Source organism: Pseudopipra pipra, chromosome W (assembly GCF_036250125.1).
Source record: "Pseudopipra pipra isolate bDixPip1 chromosome W, bDixPip1.hap1, whole genome shotgun sequence".
Classification (NCBI taxonomy): domain Eukaryota; kingdom Metazoa; phylum Chordata; class Aves; order Passeriformes; family Pipridae; genus Pseudopipra; species Pseudopipra pipra.
The window spans coordinates 25,564,158-25,584,710 of NC_087580.1; the positions used below are offsets into that span (position 1 = coordinate 25,564,158).

Below are 20,553 nucleotides of genomic sequence, written 5' to 3' on the forward strand. Positions count from 1 at the left end.
GCACACAACATCCCCTTCTTTTCCCTCCCACAGGGTTTCTGCAATTCCTGCCTTGTCCTTCCAATGTCTGAGAATGACTGCAGGAGGACTTGCCCTATCCCCTTCCCAGCCTGAGGAGTCTGGAAGTCTCCCAACCCTCTTTGCTCCTGAAAAACCTCAATATGATTAACTGCTCAGAGAATTTTTTGTCTTTAACCTGCAAAGTATTTGTTTATTCAACATTGCAAGCAAGCCAGCTCACGCTGGACAAGCTTGCTCGACCTGAATGTGCAAAAGGAAGCCATTTTATACACTTTATATACATGGTTAAATCATTTAACATACATATTAATAAGTAGGCTAGTCTCTGAGTGGAGTCTTTCCAGGCATGCACAGTCTTCTACTCTGGGGATCTTCTCCTCAAGCCTTCATCCCTCTGGTGGTCACCACGGATATCTTCCGTGATTTGACCTTTTCAATTTTCTTTGTCAGGTGACCTGAATTCTTCAAGCTTGCAAAACCCTGGCTTTGGGCCTTCTATATCTTATTCAAATGTCTTCTTTACCTAATTTATTACCATGTGTGTACTACTCCTTTCTATAATAAGTCCTTTGGTCCAGTGAGCAGGACAGAACATGATATTAACCAGTGCTCCTGAAATGTTCTTCTAGCAACACAGGTATTGGGGTTTCTTAGCAGGCCAAGATATCTCAGTTAACTCTTTTAGGCCTGGCTCCCGTTTCAGTGGCTGTGCTGGTTTCCAGAGGCTTCTGGCTTCCCAGGCAAAGCCAAGGCAAGAGCAGGTGGGAAGGGGCTGCGCTGCTGCTGCTCCTGCCCGAGAGCCCCGGCTGGGCCGGGGACGGAGCCCACGGCGCTGCAGCTCTACCTCCTCCAGAGCCGGGGGGCTTTGGAACCAGGAATGACTGGGGGGAAACAAAGGGGGCTGGGGGGCTGCACTGATGGTCACACTCGGGCCACCGTCAGCAGAGAGCTTCAGCCCCCCCAAATTAAAGCAGAGGGAAATGGTGCAAACTGTTTCATTTCAACCTTTCTTTACTCACTGATATAAAATGACCCAACTAAAAGGAGGACAAGCAGGGCCTGATCCCATCTCCTTTGGGAGAATCCCCACATCTGGTGCTGTAAGGGGCTGTGAGGGGCCGTGAGGGCCTGTGAAGGGCTGTGAGAGCTATGAGGGGCTGTAAGGGGCTGTGAGGGGCTGTAAGGGACCATGAGGGGCTGTGAGGGACCATGAGGGCCTGTGAGGGGCCATGAGGGGCTGTGAGGGGCCATGAAGCATCGTTGTTGCCTAAAACCAGCTCTTAAAGAAACCGCTAAGACTCAATTTGTGAGTTTTAATAGGCAGGCATTTTTATTACAACACTGCGTGATTTCAGCTAACCAGGTGCCCTGGGAATCAGTTCACGGAAGTGAACACAGAGGTATCTTCACTCCTGCTTCTATGTCAGCATTACATGGTTATCCATTTTTTGTTCCCTGCATTCCTTTTATGTATTCATGGCATTCACAGATACACCAGAGCTGCAGCTCCCAACACTTATTAGCATATATACATATCCTTGTAAGGTCTCTGAGGGGCTTCATCGAGCATCTTTGGTGGTCTTCTCTGTTTGGAGTCCCCAGAATTCCAAGTGACTGCCATATGAACTTCTTTGAGAAAGTATTCCTGGTTATAAATACATCTGCTGCTTTAGCTCCCTTCTTCATTGTTCTCTCACTGTCCTTGGCCAATTTCTCTAAATTGCACACAGTAATTTTCTATGACATGTTTTGTTGCAAAAACTATTAGTTCTTGTTACATCTCCACACCCCAATATCAAACCAGTCAGGTCTTACACATGGGTGCAGAAGGAGAGCGTGGAAGTTGAAAGAGAGCAGCTCAGAATAAGTTCTGGTGCTCCCTGGCAGTGCTGCTGTGCTGGGACTCCTTTTCTCTCTTCATCTGCACACAGGGACAGTCCCTGCTACTTCAAAAGTACCAGAGGAAGGATTTCATCCAAAAAAGTTTCTACAAGAAAATTAGTTTTTTTGAAATGCATAAATTACAATTCCTCATTTAGACAGTATCAGAATCAAATTCAATACTAGACAATGAATTAGAAAGGGCAGGAAGAAAAACATTTTCTTTTGTGGAAAAAAATTATTGCAAGAAAAAAGAGAACAGCTCCCACAAATTATTGCCATAAGAAACCTGAGAAGGAAGGCTGGGCCATCCATTCTGAATGTTATGGAGCAGAAAACAGAAACATTTTTGCTTCTGAAAAACATCCAGTCATCATTTTCTTCAGTGTGTCCTTGAGCTCCTGGTTCCTCAGGCTGTAGATGAGGGGGTTCAATGCTGGAGGTACCACTGAGTACAGAACTGACACCAACAGATCAAAGGATGGGGAGGAGATTGAAGGGGGCTTCAAGTAAGTAAACAAGCCAGTGCTGACAAATAGTGAGACCACGACCAAGTGAGGGAGGCACGTGGAAAAGGCTTTGTGCCGTCCCTGCTGAGAGGGGATCCTCAGCACAGCCCTGAAGATCTGCACATAGGAGAAAACAATGAAAACAAAACAACCAAACACTAAACAGGCACTAATCACAGTGAGCCCGATTTCCCTGAGGTAGCCTGAGTGTGAGCAGGAGAGCTTGAGGATGGCAGGGATTTCACAGAAGAACTGGCCCAGGGCATTGCCCTGGCACAGGGGCAGGGAAAATGTATTGGCTGTGTGCAGCAGAGCATTGAGAAACACAGTGGCCCAGGCAGCTGCTGCCATGTGGGCACAAGCTCTGCTGCCCAGGAGGGTCCCGTAGTGCAGGGGTTTGCAGATGGCAACGTAGCGGTCGTAGCACATGGTGGTGAGGAGGGAAAACTCTGCTGAGATGAAGAACAGAAAGAAAAAGGCCTGTGCAGCACATCCCATGTAGGAGATGGTTGTGGTGTCCCAGAGGGAATTGTGCATGGCTTTGGGGACAATGGTGCAGATGCAGCCCAGGTCTGTGAGGGAGAGGTTGAGCAGGAAGAAGCCCATGGGGGTGTGCAGGTGGTGGTCACAGGCTATGGCGCTGAGGATGAGGCCATTGGCCAGGAGGGCAGCCAGGGAGATGGCCAGGAAGAGCCAGAAGTGCAGGAGCTGCAGCTCCCGCCTGTCTGCGAATGCCAGGAGGAGGAACTGGGGCATGGAGCTGCTGTTGGACATTTGTTATTTCTTAGCACAAGATCTGTTTCAGAAAAGAAAAGGACAGGGAACAGTTAAGACAGATCTCTGTGAAAAAGCCACTCCATTTCTAAAAGAAATCAACGTGTCAAATGTCACCAAATTCACTGCCAAGGAGTCTGTTTTGCTCTGCTGTGGTGTGACATATAACTTTTTTCGTAAAGCTCTCAGGCACACAAGGAATGTTAGTTGTAGCACATCTTGAATACAAAAGTTCCCTCTCTACACCCACGATTCAGAAGAGCTGGAGCTGCAGAGCAGAAGCTTAGTCTGACCTAAGAATAATTGCACCTGTGTTTTCTATTTTAACCATCACAGCTGCAGAAGGTTTTTTTCCACTGCAGGAATCCTCATTTCTATGGCCCAACACACAGTGCTCAGCAGCGTTGCCTGAACACCCCCTCCCCCAGGCCTTGGAGGCACTTGCCCCCCACTCCCTGCCCAGGGCTCTGCTGCCTGGAGCTGTCCCTGCCAGCAGCTGCTTCCATGGGCTCAGAGCTGGACACTGCCAGTGCTGCCAGAGCCCATCCCAGCCCTGGGGGCTCAGCTGTGCCCTGCAGAGCCCTCCCAGCAGCACAGGGCACTGCCCAGGGGCATCTCTGGCTGGGCAGGCTCTGATGGCAATGTCAGAGCAACCCTGAGGAGGCTGGAAAAGTGACACTGATGCATCTATAAGACAGTTTTGATGTCTGATAATCTCAGGTTCAATCCCCTCTAATCTAACAGAGTTCAAGTTTCAGTGTCTCCTCCTGTGCTCAGAGATTCATTTCCCTGTCGCACTCACCACTCAGACAACCCAGAGTATAACACTGAAAGAACTGGTTCATTCTCTTTAGGGTATCCCCTGTCTGTCTGTGCCTCTTGCAAATACCTTCTGGGAAATTTCCTGCTTAGATCTGGAGCTGTGACCAGCCCTCATCCCTGCAGCACACTTTGGAGATCAGAAGGACTCTGCCCTGCTCTACCCTCCCAGGAATTGTTCCTTCCCCACAGCCCTTCTCCCCCAGCCCCGTGGCAGCTCCTTGGCCGGGCTGAGAGCTGACCCTGGCAGGCAGCAGAGTCCCTGCCCCAGCACACAGAGCCCTGGGGGCAGGACCCTGCTCTGCACCACAGCCCTGGGCACCCCTGGCTGCACCCCCACCTTCCCACCCCACAGTCAGCCCTGCCACAGGGAACCTTCTTGCCCTGGGCCTCTGATGGGGCAGCAGCAAGTCCTGCTCTGCAGCAGCTTCTCCTGCTGCACCCCAGCAAATCCAGCAGAGCCATCCTGACAGCTCCTGCCACTGCTGCCATTTGGCAGCTGGGAGAGGCACTTGCAGGAACTCACCTGCACTGCTCTGCAGCCACAGCCTGACCGTGGCAAAGGGCTGGCAAGGTTCCTGCCCTGAGCAGCTCTGCCCTGTCCTCCCACCCCAGGATCCCTTGAACCTCCTGCTCCCTTCTCCTCTCTGCCCTTGCTGCCTGCAGCTCCTGCCCTACTCTGCCATATGGCCACTTCCCCTGCACTGCAGCAACTGGGAGAGTCCTGCTGAAAGATCCTAGAAGCTGTGGGATGTGCCAGCTTTAGGAGATGCCTCCAGGAAGGCAAGTTAAACTTTCCTACAGCCAGAGAATTCTTCCTTCAAATCCTGGGAAGGTTTCTGGCATAGTGAGAGCTCAGTCACCTTCCAGCCCAGGCTGCCTCTCATCTCTCTGCCTTCTCTCCTGTGCCCTGGGTGCTGCAGGCAGTGCCCTCAGCCCTGCTGGGCTGTGCAGAGGAGCTGCTCACCAGCAGAGCTGTCTCTTTGAAGCTCTTCTTGGTTACCAGGAGCTCCCTGTGTGCCAGGAGCCCAGACCAGCTCAGCAGCACAGCAACAGCCCCAGGCAGCCCTTGCTCTGCCCCTCTGGGCTCCCTCCAGCTGTCCCTGGGGCTCCAGGGGAACCTGCTGGCACACAGCTGAAGGAAATAATGATGTTCCTTCTCTCACCTGGGCACAGACACTTCATTCAGCACTGTCGCTTCTCCAAACACACACAGAGTTCAAGAGTCCCCTTTTCATGTCCCATCATTAGACAGGAAACCCAGACAGTGCCCAGGAGGGATCTCCTTCACCTGCACTGAGGGAAGGGACTCAGCTGAGTCAACAGAGGTGTCTCCTTGTGGCTCTACAGACCTGGGGCCAGAAGGACACAGCTCCCTCCACAACCTCCATGGGCTGGGATTCCTCCTGCTCCACGTCAGTGGGCCCAAAACAGGCACCTGCAGGTGACTCCTTGTCCCAGCTCCCATGGCAATGAAGGAAGACCAAAGCCAGGAGTGACCTGCTGGGACACAAAACCCTGGTTCCTTCTGAGGGGCCAGAGGTGACCAAGATTCCTGCTGGGAACTGCAGGCTCCAATGCAGCAGTTCCTAGGGACAGGGCAGCAGCTGTGGGATCTTCTTGGAGGCTGCTGGGACATTGCTTTGGCCAACTTCAGTGGCAGAAGGTGCCCACATGTAGGACAGGGGAACCTGTCACTGTTCCTTCTGTCCAGGGCAGTCCCTAGAGGTGCTCAGGTGACCAAATGGAGTCAGTTCTGTGAGAGGCACCACCCAGGGCTTCTCAGACACATTGGGTGCCATTGGGGCAGGGAGTGAATCCCAGCCCTGCAGGGACACAAAGGTTGTCCCTTCTCTGCCCAGCCAAGGCCGGGCCAGGCACGAGTCCAAAGCACATCAGCCCAGGCTGTCCACACTTGTTTCCTCCCTCTGCTGGCTCTTCTCTCCCCCTACATTTCAGCAGCATGTGCTGATCTCCTCAGGGATCAGGCCTGGGATTTTCCGCCTGAGTCCCAGCACGTCCACCCCCAAGGCCATTGTCAGCAAAGCCTCTGCACACCCCAGCTCTCAGGGCTTTCAGAGCAGCTTTCCCCACTGCAAGTCTGTTCTTACCCCGGTGCCCCCGCTGAGGGGCTGCAGCCAGACAGGCCCCAATGCCCTGCGTGTGGGGCACAGGCAGGAGGAGCTGCAGCCCCAAGTCTCTCTTCATTCCACTTGCAGGCAATAACAGCCCAGGCCTGCTGAGACAGTTCCCAGGTTGCAGGGCTGTGATGGGTTGGGAGAGAAGGCCAAGGAGACACAGGAGAGAAAGAGCAGGAGAGAGGTGTCCTCAGTGGGAAGGAGCTTCTTGGACCTGTGAAGATGGTGTAGGAGATGAAGAAATTGGGTGAACTTTTGCGGGTGAGGGTCAGAGGAGAGACTGGTTTGGTTGACCTTGTGGTGTGAGACAGAGCCCATTCCAGTTGTCTTTGATAACCCTGGAATTCACTGGAAAGGCAGCACGACAGGATGCAAAGAGTCCCAGAGGCTTGTGCAGGGTCTTGTTCAAGACAGCCCTTGGGACACAGGCCTTTAGAGCACAGCTGGCAGGTTGGTGGACAAGAGGGAGGCTCATCTGCATCTGCTTCTGTCCAAGAGGAACCAAGAGGTTACCATAGTAACTGCCCATAGCAGTGGAAATGTCTGATGGTTGCCATGGTAACTGACTAACAATGGAAAGGTATGCTGGTTGCTATGGTAAACGACCATAGCAATGGGAATGTGTGATGGTTGTTGTGGTAACTGACCATGGGAACAGCAATGTATGATGGTTGTCATGGTATTTGACTGTACCAGTGACAGGTATGATGGTTCCCACGGTAACTGATAGTATCAATGAGAATGTATGATGGTTGCCATGATAACCGACTGTACCAGTGGGAAGTATGATGGTTCCTGTGGTAACTGACCATAGTAATGGGACTGTATGCTGTAACAGTACGTTCGGATACATGTCTGGAATAAAGACAAGTGCCAAAAAAAAATACTCAAGCACACAAAATATCTTTTGTTACAGTGAGAATAATAATAATAGTAATAAACTTAGCAAGAGGAATAAAAAACTAAAAAAGGATACAAAATAACTACCTTATCGGGTGGCATTAAAACAAATACTACGAACAGCATTTAATACAGTATTAACTAGTGAAAAGGGATACCAAAAAAGGATCTTAACACAATATTATGGATAACACGATATTGGTTAGTAAAAAGGGAAACTAAAGGAAAAATACTATAAACATAAAAGGGGAGTTAAAGGAACACTAAAAAGATATTAAAAAGTTTGTTCTCTCATTTGCTTCCTATCAATAACCTGTGCTTACCCACACAGACAGGCCAGGGCTGCCTGGATCTGCAGCAGCTGGTCGGTGCCCGTGCTTAGCGGGCGTCCCCGCAGAGCAACACAGTCTCGGTGGTAGGATGAGTATCGCTCAACTCAGCAGTCCTGACACCCCATTTTTATCAGTTCCACATTACACCATGTAGGGCCAGTACGTAGTATAAGGTGATGCCTGAGTGGCAGCCAAACCCCGCCTGTTCATCACGTGATAGCAACAGTCTGTGCATGCCCTACTTGTAGGGCAAGGGGCCAGCGACCCTGCCCACATCATCTTCCTCCCATCATCATCTTTCTCACCCCTAGGTATGACCTCTACCATTGTGTTTCAAGGGTAGATGTATCTATCTTGCAATATGTAGCAAAACCAAGGAAGAACTCAGCTCTGATAATAGGGGATATCAAGCTGACTTGCTAAAAAGCACAATGGACCTTAGAAGCTGACTTGTTGAAAAGCACAATGGACCTTACAATTAGCTTCTGCCATAAGTTACATTGTACCATACTCTAACTGGTTTCACATCCTAATATGAGTTCGTTCTCACGCCTCTATGCTCCATTGATCATCTAATTCAAAAGTAACCCCCTTACATACCACCGCGTGATCAATGGTAGCAAGAGGATGATAACGAACTACTCGAGATTGTAATGCATTTAGCTTGGTGTTTATCATTCAACGTACACATGTTAGTATACAGGGAATCATACACAATATGTATGTTATTATACATCCAACTATTGACAAGCCTATTAACGCTTTTCGTAACCAGGGCCATCCCCATTTCCAATCACCAAAGAGGTTCCATTCATCATGAACATGTAATTGTTGAGTAAGGGCTTTTAATTTCTGGATGCTAGCATGAACAGATTCAGAATGATCACTTAAATTCATGCAGCACATGCCCTCAAAATCTTGACAGCCATGTCCCTGGGCTAACAACAAAAAAATCAATAGCAGCTCTATTTCGTAAACTTGCATGTCTAACAGAGTCTACATCTGTGAGCAATGCACTCAAAGCAGCAGAAGTAGCATTAGCTTCTTTAGCCAGCCAGCATCCTAGTTTATTTAAAGAAGCCAAAGCATGAGCAGTCCCTATCTGAGATATTATACTAGCAGTTATTCTTTCAGCCTTATTCCAAAACTCTACATCAGAGTTACAGTCCGGAGTAAATCGCCGTGTGCCACGTCTGCGTCTTCTTAGCTTAGGCAAGGTTACGCTGCGAGGATGAAAAAAGGTTAATTGTCCAAAGGTACAAGGGCCTCCTACAGCCTTTCCTGGAATACCTTTCCATGCTCTTTGTTCACAAATGAGAAACAGATCATTTGGGAGACCTATCGCATCAGATCCAGGAATAAATCATTTTTGCAGAGTCTCATTGCACCAAGCTGATGCGTTCTGGTATATATCTCTAGGAAAAATGTCAACTCCTCCTTTATTAACCTTGGTACCTGACATATAGTTTAGGTAGAAGCATCGAGTTGCAGTTTGCTAACGCGGTCTCATTATACAGAGTTCCCCACCGGTAGTTATCAATAGGTACTCCAACCAGACAGGTGCGAAAAGAACTCGTGGGAGTTACCATGGACACACATATCACGTCCGTCTTCGTCACGTTGGCCAGGGTGGTCCACACATTGACATCTAAAACAGAAGTTAGCAAAGAAGCAAAGTATAGCTGATATCTTTCTGGAAGGTACAGTTGGGTCTGGAAGAGGCCCTGCTGCTCTGCATCCTCAGAGGAGAGACCAGTTCCTGGGGGCTGTTGGATTCCATCCCACCGCGTGGTCCATGGTTGGACCATGACACTGGTGAATGACTCGAACAGCGCATTGATGAAGTGTCATTTCTAAAAATGTGAACAACATAACAACTGAGTAACAGCGAAAATACAGACAATAATATAATCATGTCCATCCCCAGTGAGGAGATCTAAGTGGATTACAGTGGTTATTTACTTGGAGTCAACAGTACTTGAGATAATCTTTTCCTGGTTGGCAGACCTAGTTTCCAAGTTTGGACAGGTGTGTCCAATCATACGGGCTCAGGAATTTCTGCAAAATATAAAGTCTAGTACAACAGAACTTCTCATTTCAGAATTTTATAGTCTGGATTCATCTTTTATAGTATGAAGTGGTTGACTGCCAGTCACACATTTATAGGCCTGTTAGGAGCCATCACAGGCAATGTATATCTGGAGTTTGATGCAACACCAGACAACATCCTGGTCTCACCAACCGCTCCCACAGAAAGCTTGCACTCTCTGTACAGATTCCAGGCCTCATCGGGAGCAAACCGTCCTGCCCCAGTTTACCCCTGACTGCAGTCAATCCCTCTTCACCTCATGGAGTGATAGTACAGGTTATCTCTTGCCTCCATGCTATAAAAGAATTTTATCTACTTTCACATTAACTATACCATTGAGTGTGAAATCATTTCTGCACTTAACTAGAATATTACCAGTTCATCATAAGAAAATTGTAAACATGATGCGAGCCAGAGCCCATAGGGAGGTCCACAAACATCAGTCCTTCATTTGCAGTCTTGCCAACCAGCTTTTCAACATAAGCTTTTCTTCTGCGAGGCCCAGCACCTCACACATGGTTATTTCACAATCACATATATTCTTGTATAGACTCGTAAGCCAAAAGGTTCCTGTCATTTGTTGATTCCAAATAATTCTTGCCACCTGCTGTAACACTACCGGGATGAAACACATACAAATATGAGCACTGCAAAACAATCAGTGTCTGATTTAGAATTCTCAAACCACACCGTTCTGCCTGATCTTCACAAACATCACTGGTGTGACATGAATAGCACAGAAACGGATCGTTCTATACAGTGATGACCATTAGGCTTCAGGATGTTACAAGTTTTATAGTTTTCCATTGTCTTCTTTCCCCCCTTAGTGGCATGTCTGCCCCATCCCAGGAGACAAAACCAAGCACAATTGCAGTCCCTCTGCACACAGCATCACATATGTCCTTCACTTCTTGAAGCCAGGGCTTAGCTTTAGCCTTTACCTTTAACACTGCTGCCAGAACAACTTGGCAGCACACAGTTCAGGAATAATATTCCAATTCTGATTGTTGCTTACCAGTAACACAAAACAAAGCATATAGATTGTTGGTGCAACTCATCTAAGAAATATAGACCTTCTTATCTCTGGAGCAGTAGATCCAGGGATCCATTGGGACACGAGACCTGCTATGCAGAAAAGAATAACTAATCCATCTTGTTATTCAAGATACATAACCTGCACTGAATAGGCTAATGTAAGAGTAGTCATGGCTGTGGTAGCTATATCCCCCCAGCCTCTGGCCAGGACATTGTTCATTACATGAATCCCAACATCAGGTGTGGACAAGACACACAAGAGACAGGTACACGATAACTGAGTCATTACACAAGTTAGCAAAAGTTAGTAGACACAATTAATTATATTTAGGATATGTTTTTCTTCCATGTGATATTCGGGCTGGTCTTGTGCTGCTCAGCATTCACTGATCTCTGTCTAGAATTCTTGCCGCTCATGATAAGGTTTCATCAAACATGCTGGAAGCCAGCAGGGTCCTGTAGGAGACAAAACACAAACAACTCCCCCCTTCCAAATACTAACAATTTAATATTTACTTGAGGTGTCATATTACCTCTCCTCTTACAACAGTATAATTGTATCAAGTTAAGGTTTTGTTCTGTGGGTGAGAGGCCTGGAAGGTCACCAAGTTGCTACAACTTTTCTATGATCTCTTCTATGAGTGCCCCTGAGTTAGACACTAGCAGTGGAACAATGTATGGTTTCCAGGGTACAGGACAGCCTTCTAACAGTTTGTTTCACATTACTAGAATTAAAGGCTGTTGCATGTAAAGTTCAGGGCTCTGCAATTCAATAGCTACTTTCATCCCTTCCCCCTTTAATATCTTGATTGCTTGATGAAGAGTTACCCAGGATGAACTTCCATCCTGCCATGATCCGTCATTAGTAAAACGGTCACTAAGACCTTCAGCAATAACTGAAACCAAAGTTCTATCAACTCCCGGTGTTTGTCTTAAACGCCGAAGGGCATTTTGTACATATACATCATTAGTTAACCCTAAAAACTTTGTGGCATCAACTTTGTCTATTATCACAGAGTCAGCCCCTTGCTCTCTGTGCCAACTCATCTGCTGTTGATAACTTCTCTAAATTTTCTATAAAATTGTCCTCATCAGAATCATCACTACTACTCTATATGTTACCATCCCACTTCTCTGGATCCCAATCAGGGGAAGTGATTATAGCCCCCACTCATGGTCCCCGATCAAATCGGTCTATTTTCCTTTGTCTGTGCCGAACAGTTCTCACAGCATATTTCTCAGCTAAAGTAACACGTTTATCTTCTACCCTGTTCTTTTCAGCCTGAAGGTCAAGTAAAGTCTGGCGTTGTACCAACTGAGTGGCTCTTACAGCATTCAGCTGCTCCTGCAGTTTTTTGCATTTTTCCACAGTTAACTTATATGCAGTAAGCAGTGCACCCCCCATTCGTCCAGCCTGTTCCAGACGACTGCTTGATTTAGTAGTAGGGGTAAACTGCTCCCAGTATTGCAATACCTCCAACGGGGTCTGCTGCCCCCAGTATTCAAGAGGAATCTTTGTACATGCTTCCCACTTACTCCACAAAGTAATCCATGGCTCCTGCCCCAATTCTATTAATTCACGGGGAGGAGCTCTCTTGGGTTCATTGCCGTCTGCGGCTGACCCTCCTGACCACTTTTTCATCTTAATCTCCTAATGTTCTCACTAACAAAACAATGACAACAGATTCTCAATTTTCAAGCTAAACAAAATGAGACACACCAATCCACAAACTATGGCTCTTACATCACAAACAAGCCTAACTACACATACACATCAAATCTAAAATCTCTGTATACCAACCACAAAATGCACACTCTACAGTAACTCTGAATGAATCCTCAGAAAAACATATCTATGAGTGAAACAACAATAAAACTCAATCCACTGAGTATCTCCTAAGCTTTGATCTGCTCCACACCGAATACAATAAAAATTTAAAGTCCAGTCTAGCCTTATCTCCTGGCTGCCTCTAGGTCCCAGGATATATTTATTACAATTAATACAATGAAGTCGTACATATAAACAACAGCTACAAAAAGGACAAATCTTAATTCTAGGTCTCAAGAAGTGTGATCACAATTAATTGCTCAGAACTACCTCCCATATGCAAAAAACAAACAAAGCATATAAAACACAAGCACTGCCACCCATATAGTAACTTAATCAACCAGAACAACAAAAACCAGTTTAAAACAAAGTAAAACAAGCAGAAGATATGAACCCAGACACTGGCACTCACAGCACCCACACAGAGTTCACCTCGCACACAGGGACGTGGCTTCCCAGGCTATGCTCCCCACCTGAGAATCTCCCTTTTACACAACACACACGGGGACGCGGCTCTCCAGGCTGTGCACTCCACCTGAAGATCTCCCACCAATACACAGAGAAACGTCAGCTGAGCACTCCACCAACGAATTCCCTGGGGCACTGCTTATTCCTCCATGTATCCTGCCGACTACGCCAATTTATGTAGCAGTACGTTCGGATACATGTCCGGAATAAAGACAAGTGCCAAAAAATACTCAAGCACACAAAATATCTTTTATTACAGTGAGAATAATAATAATAGTAATAAACTTAGCAAGAGGAATTAAAAACTAAAAAAGGATACAAAATAACTACCTTATCGGGTGGCAGTAAAACAAATACTACGAACAGCATTTAATACAGTATTAACTAGTGAAAAAGGGATACCAAAAAAGGATCTTAACACAATATTATGGATAACACGATATTGGTTAGTAAAAAGGGAAACTAAAGGAAAAATACTATAAACATAAAAGGGGAATTAAAGGAACATTAAAAGGATATTAAAAAGTTTGTTCTCACAGTTGCTTCCTATCAATAAACTGTGCTTACCCACACAGACAGGCCAGGGCTGCCAGGATCTGCAGCAGCTGGTCGGTGCCCGTGCTTAGCGGGCGTCCCCGCGGAGCGACACACTCTCCATGGCAGGATGAGGATTGCTCGACTCAGCAGTCCCGACACCCCATTTTTATCAGTTCCACATTACACCACGTAGGGCCAGTACACACAGTATAAGGTGATGCCTGAATGGCAGCCAAACACCGCCTAATCATTACCTCATGGCAACAGTCTGTGCGTGCCCTGCTGTAGGGCAAGGGGCCAGCGACCCCTGCCCACATCATCTTCCTCCCATCATCATCTTTCTCACCCCTAGGTATGACCTCTACCATTGTGTTTCAAGGGTAGATGTATCTATCTTGCAATATGTAGCAAAACCAAGGAAGAACTCAGCTCTGATAATAGGGGATATCAAGCTGACTTGTTGAAAAGCACAATGGACCTTACAATTAGCTTCTGCCATAAGTTACATTGTACCATACTCTAACTGGTTTCACATCCTAATATGATTTCGTTCTCACGCCTCTATGCTCCATTGATCATCTAATTCAAAAGTACCCCCCTTACATATGGAGAAGAAGACCAAGGATTAGACTGTCAAAAGTCTTGTTGCTTTGCTTGTTTCTCCACGGAGACAGTGCAGTGAGGTCAGGGACCCACTGGGACTGCAGGGACTGAGGGCTGGTTCAGATGTTGTGTGTTGGTGGCCGATGGCCAATGGAGGTGACAAATGATCTCCAAGTCACCTGCCTGGGGCTCTGCAGCTTGTGAGGGCTCTGATGGCAGGTGAGGACTTGTCTGTAGGAAATGAAGAACTGCAGGAGAGCACAGAGGATCTGCAGGGACAGCTCATCCCATCCAGTCAGCAGTGAATGGAGCCCTGGAGCAGAATACTGCCCAGGGTGTAGTTATCAGAGATCAAGTACTAAATCTTGCTGTGAAGTGGCAAACAGAGCTCTGCAAGCCCAGGGGACACAGCAGGTACAGGGAAAACTCTTGCAAGTGACTTCTCTTGCCCTCAGTGAACTTCCACAGGTCAATCAAGAACAGCCCCCAAAGCCATGTCCCAGCTCTGGAACAAGGCAGGGCCCCTCTGAGCCCCCTCCATGGCCACACAGGAGTGTCTGTGGGAGGTGGTCAGTGACAGGGAGCACCATCAGCTGGCTCTGCCTCCCAGCTTGAGCAGCACAGCCCAACAGAGTCCCCCATGGCCCCGGGCCACACAGACCCTGTGCTCTGCAGAGCAGCCTCCCCAGCTCGGGGGCTGTGGGGAGCACGGGCAGGGGGTGCAGGAAGGGCTGCTCAGGCCAGCACAGACATGTTCCCCTGGGGAAAGGCTCTGTGGGGAGATGGGATGTGCCAGGAGAAGAGCAGGACACCCTGTGTGAGCAGAGGGGCCATGGGAAGAGGCTGCCCTGTCCCTGGGGAAAAGAGGGGGCAAAGCAAAATCTGGGAAATTCTCTGATCTCAGTTGTGCTGCCCAAGAACACGCTGACTCCAGAGGTGTCCAAGCGGGGCAGAGCCGGCGACTCCGGTCCGTGCGGTGGCGGGGGGGAGGCAGCGGCTCTGCTTGATTCCATGGAGTTCTGGGGAGGCACAATGGCCCCTTGGTTCCAGGAGGCTCTGAAATTTCTCAGGATTCCAGGAAGCCCTGCAGTGTCACATCGGCCCCATGAGTCCATGAGGTTCTCCAGTGTCACAATGGCCTCTTGATTCCATGAAATTCCACTGTGGCCCAGGGTTTCTTTGTTTCCAAGAGGCCCTGCAGTGCCACAATGGCCTCCTGATTCCATGGGTTTCTGCAGTGTCACAATGGCCCCTTTATTTCAGGAGGTTGCCCACTGTCCCTGGGTTCCTTTGGCTCCATGGGGCCCTGGAGTGTCCCAGTGGCCTCTTGATTTCACAAGATTTCACAGTGTCACAATGGCCCCATAATTCCATGAGGTTCTGCAGTTCCACAGTGGCTCCTTGATTCCAGGAGGTTGCACAGCATCATCACAAAGCTGAGCCCATCCTGATGAAAGTTCTGAGGAGGTTGGGAGAAACTGGGACAAAAGGGATAAGATAATTGGGGAAGGAAAGAGGGGCATGGCCAAGAGAGAGGAAAGATTTTGATGAGGTAAAACCAGATTCAGGAAATGCTGAGACTGCTGAAACACTGACTGTGCAAACATTCCTTTATGAACTTTGTAACCTCAAGCCCCAACACTACCCAAAAGTGTTATCCCTCCCACTAAAAAGAAATCCACTGCTCTAATTCCAAGGAAGAAAAAGCCCAAATCCAGAACTCCAGACTCTTATTCATCCTCTAATGCCCACCCCAATCCCAAACCTGTATTACCAGTATGAAAAGTCAAGCTTTAATCCTGAACGAGCCCAAAACTCTCTTCCCCTAATCATGAACAAGACACTGCCAGCAGAACAACAAACCTCCCAAAGTTCTGCCTAATCCCCACCCTGAGCTTTAAACTCCAAGCCCTGACCATTAAGCACCCCCACAGCCCTTGGGAGCAGGGCAAGGACCTGGAGGGCCCAGAGCAGGCCCAGGGGGTTGGCAGAGGAATGGGAGGTGACCTGGATCTGCTCAGCTCTGCAGTGACCCCAGGAGAAGGGCCTGGGCTCTGGGAGGGATGTCCTGTGGCACAGGGGCTCAGGATCCAAGGTAATAAGGCCAAGTGCACATGGCAACAGCCAGAGCTGGTGCAGAGACATCAGGGAGGGTCTGGAAATGCTGCTGGGAGGGGGGTGGGAAAGCAGGAGGGGTGTGTGCAGCCTGCAAGGCCAGAGCAGCAGCAGGGCCAGGGCAGGACAGCCTGCAGGAGAGATGGCCAAGGGCTCTGGCAGGGCTGCAAGGCCCAAAGGCACCCAGGCCTTTGTCCCCTTGCCTCTGGCAGCTGCCTCTGCCACTCAGGCCACCACAACCAACTTGCCTGGCAGGTTCTGCCCTTGGTTTCTGCCTCGCCCCTCCCTCAGGAGCCTGGCAGGGGTTGCCCAGTTTTGGGCCTTGGTTCTTCCTCCCCCTCCCATCCCAGTGCCCCCCAAACAGCCCTGAGCCAGCCGGGAGGGACAGGATCTGCTGGGCCAGGGCCTGGGGCTCAGGCCTTGGCCTTTGTGCTCCACAAAACCAAGGCAGGCTTTGCTCAGCATTGCAGGGGCCTGCCCAGAGCCTTTGTCTGCCTGCACTCCTGGCCTCCAAGGAGCTGCTCCAAGGAGTCCCTGGGGAGGCTTTGGCAGTGCCTGCCCTCAGTGGGGCCCAGCAATGCTTCAAGGCACTTGGAGTTTGGCTTCTGACTTCTTCGCAGCTTCTTCAATCTTCTCTCAGCACCTCAGGATCATGAGCTGGGCTGCAAACACACCGTGGGGCTCATTAAATTCCAGAAATCCCTCAGGATCTCTTTGTCTTCCTTTAATTGTCTTCAAGGCAATTTCAAAACAAGTCTTTGAACTTTGTACTTTTTTTGTTTTAATTCAATTATGGATATTTTTAAGTTCAGAGAAGAGGTGACAGAGGTGTTCTCCAAGTGATCTTGATGCTGAGTGTCTCTTCAGGAGATCCACACTGACCCTGTATGATCAACATTTCTCCTCATCCCCCAACCTCACCAGTTTTGACATGGCCCATCTTGGACTGACAGTTGATGCAACTCCAAACACACTGTGGGACCCATTAAAACATTGAAAAACAAATTATTTATCTTTCTTTTTTTGTTTTCAAGTCTCAAGACATCAACAATTAATTAGAGTTGTTATGTAGTTTATCTAAGGAGGAAGATTTTAAAGTGGAAGTCACCAAAAATATATTTTTTGATGAAAGGGAATGATTTACACTGAACCTTGGGATGTAAGAGGTCAGGACGCAAAGGATTTGGATTCAAAGACAAGGGGGCAAAAGACATTAGTAGCACTTAATCATTGACCAATTGAACAATTATCAAGTGATTCAATAGCATTTGGTGCAATTTTAACAGTGACTGAATTATAGATTCACAACAACAACATTCCCACCACAGTCAATTCACACCCACACCCAGGCAGAGATGTGTGGACACATCAAGAGCTGGGGGTGGAAAGGTCCCTCTCCCAAATTCTCTTTGTTGTCAGGGAAACACTCCCCCAAATCCCTTTGTGTTTCCCAACAGACAAGGGTCCCAGCTGGAGGAGTGCTTGTGGAGGGGGATCAGAATTGTCCTGGGCATCAGGGAGGGTCTTTGGAGTGTTGCAAACTGGAGGGTTCCCGAGCTGGGAGAGGCTGCCAGAGGTGTCCCACTGAGAGGGAGGTGCTGGGGAGCTGCCAGGGCCTCCCTCAGCCCCGCTGGTTGTGGGCTCCCAAGGGGACTGGCTTTAGTTATCTGCTGAATTTCCATCCTGGTGTCAGGAATGACTGGAGTTTCCAAAATATTTGGGAATTGTATCCAAACTGTTCCATTTGGGTTCTGATTCAGGCAGGGAATGTTCCAAGGTTTTCATGGGATGACTGATTGTCCTGTGTTCCCCAGCTCTTACACCCATCCAAATCAGCTGGATGGTTTATTGACAATGTGTCCTGAGGGGAGGGACCTCCAATGCCATAGAAACCCCTCCCCTGGATTAGGAAACCTTTGGAATTCCGGAGCTGTTCCAGTGGAGCATGAAAATGAACAGCAATTTTCCTAAAGCCCAGACCCCAGCAGAACAAAGCCAGGCCCCCTCAGTGTCAGAGCAAAGGTCCCCCATCCCTGTGTCCCTGTGGCCGCTGAGGCGGCAGCGCAGGCCCGAGGCGGTGCCGGGTCCCGGTGCAGCCGGGGCAGAGCGGCGGCTGCGCGAGCGGCAACCCCGGCGGTGAGTGCGGCAGCCCCGTGGGAGCGGCGGCTCCGGGCACAGACGCCGGCGGCAGCCGCTGTGGCGGCGGAGCAGCGACTCCGAGGCGCTGCAGGAGCGCCGGCTCCGCTCGCAGGCGCCGGCAGTGTTGGGAAGCCGGTCCCGGGCGGCTGCGGGGCAGCGCAGGCCAAAAGCGGCAGCGGCGGCAGCCTCGTGGCAGCGGCGGCTCCGGGCAGACACGGCCCCGCTCCAGCGCTGCCGCCTCAGCGGCGCTCAGGGGACGGCGCGGCGGCTCCGGGGGCAGGGCCGGGGACTCCCTCTCGGGGCAGCCCCGGGCACCAAAGAGGACCAGGCCCCGCCGTGTTCTCAGCTCGCTTCTCTGCAGTTCTCACGGCATCTGAGCACAGCAGGGGATGGGGAAATTGAGCTCAACCACAACAGGAGCTCATGGAACCAAGTGGCCATTGGGACCATGGTACCATGGAGGTACCACTGCAGGGCCTCCTGGAATCCAGGGGCCGGTGGGACACTGGGGAGCCTCTTGGAGCCAACGGAACCCTGGGATGTTTTGGAACATCCTGGAATCAAGGAGCCATTGTGACACCGTAGGGCCTCGAGGAACCAAAGGAACCCTCAGAGTTTTTGCAACCTCATGGAATCAAGGGGCCATTTCTGGCAGGATGCTCTGCTCGGATAATACCTAAAAAATGGTCAGAGAATGCAAACAATGCACACTCTCTGTGGTGAGTTACTGCTGGTGTCGAGGCGCTGTTTTTAATGTTGAATTAGGATAAACCCAAAATGCTTCATGAAACTTCAAACACACATCCTGCTTTCCAAAGCAGGATTTGACCGATAAGCTGCTCCCTGGCCTGCAAATATGTCTGGCAGTCAAACCCTTGATAACTATAAAAGCCCCGTCTTAACTTTGATGTGTCAGATTCTTCCACAGACTTCCTTGAAGTGTGTAAAGCTTCTGCCATGAAGCAGGGACAGCTCTTCATGGTCACTGCCCAGGGGTAAAGTGAAAGAGAGAGAATTATCCCCTGTCGTTGTGGGGTGAGTTACCCCAATCTCTGCTTCAGGATTGTTTCTTTTTGCTGGCTTTGATCCAATTGCTTTAATAGAATGAGTTTGATAGACTGCACTGTCCTATCTTACACTATACTGCTAGGAGGTTTTGGCTTTTATACTGTGCAGGAAATAATTCTGTAAATTTAAGGTATTTCATCTATTCATTTCTCTGATCAATTGTCTGTTTATTTGTCATAATAAACAATTAATTTTATCGAAATATTTCTGATTTGCCATCACTAAAACCTGCAAGACAAAGTGATTGAATCACACCTCTATAATTCCTTCATACTAAACCAAACTCCGAGCCTGAGATTGGATCCAGCCGAACCCAGGCTCCTCTCTGAGAAGGAATTTAGAAAGCAAGGGGATCCTTTGTGCACCTCGTAGCTCAACGAGACGGCTTCTGCCATCAACTTTGTCTAAGCCTTCCACCACCCCAGCCACAAGCCGTGACACAGGGGCATGTCTTGTGCATGCAGTGAAAACATGGACTCCTGAGCTGGTCATTTGCTGTCCCTCCTTGGAGGGAAGAACAAGCCCAATGGCCTGGGGTGAGAGGCCAGTGCTGGGAGCGGCGCTGGCTGTGCCAGGGCACTGCTGGGTGCCCCCACCCTGAGCACTCCCACCCTTGTGCTGGTCACTGCTGTTTTCCTCTGCAGGGCATTGTGTTGGGCACATCCTGGAGAGCAAAGTGGAAAGCAGATGGAAGCTTTGAGGCCCTGGCCTGAGGAGATGCCCCTGCAGGATGGCAGTGCTGCTGCAGAGGTCAGCTCTGTGCCAGCAGTGCCCGTGGCTGTCCCTGCCTGCAGTCCCTGGACAGTCCTGCAGCAGGACTGGGACCGACTGCCAGAGCACTGAGGCCTCCAACAACACAGGGCTCTGCAGGACAGTGTGGAAGGGAAGGGAGAGGTGGCCAGGCAGGAGAAGGGCTGCTGCTCCCTGGCAGTGCTGCTCTGCTGGGACTCTTTTCTGGCCCAGCTCTGACCAGAGGCACCGAGCCTGCAGCTGCAGAGAAGTCAGACAGGAAAGATGTCAGGCAAACAAGTCAATGCAGAGCTCCTTATTTGGTTGAAGAACACAGTGAATACAATTCTCAATTTGTACAGCCTGTGGGCCAGGCTAGAAAGGCAAACACTGAATTAAAAATGGTGTATATATATAAAGATATAAATAGATATCCTTATAGATATATTTACAGATAAACAGATTTTTTGGTGTGAAGAAATTCTCACAAGAATAACAATCCTATCAGGAGAAAAAAATCAAAGAAGACATGGTGGGCCTTCAATGAAGTCCATAACAAGATTGGCCT

At 49.1% G+C, this 20,553-nt stretch overlaps 1 protein-coding gene and 1 long non-coding RNA gene across 2 annotated transcripts; both read right to left on the reverse strand.

Annotated features, from left to right (window-relative positions):
- Positions 1–2,114: 2,114 nt before the first annotated feature.
- LOC135405465 (olfactory receptor 14J1-like) lies at positions 2,115–3,185 on the reverse strand. Its single transcript, XM_064640165.1, has one exon. It carries the CDS (start codon positions 3,183–3,185, stop codon positions 2,226–2,228), a length of 960 nt encoding a protein of 319 aa, XP_064496235.1. The 3' UTR covers positions 2,115–2,225.
- A 4,452-nt stretch (positions 3,186–7,637) lies between these two features.
- On the reverse strand, positions 7,638–11,036 carry LOC135405656 (uncharacterized). The gene is made up of 3 exons (XR_010425911.1): positions 9,337–11,036; positions 7,846–9,227; positions 7,638–7,811 (listed from the first exon to the last, which is right to left on the reverse strand). It is a non-coding gene; the product is annotated as an uncharacterized LOC135405656 (long non-coding RNA).
- Between the last annotated feature and the right edge of the window lie 9,517 nt (positions 11,037–20,553).

Bases quoted from the DNA above. Each gene is read 5' to 3' on its own strand.
- LOC135405465 (XM_064640165.1), bottom strand. From the start codon at position 3,185: ATGTCCAACAGCAGCTCCATGCCCCAGTTCCTCCTCCTGGCATTCGCA.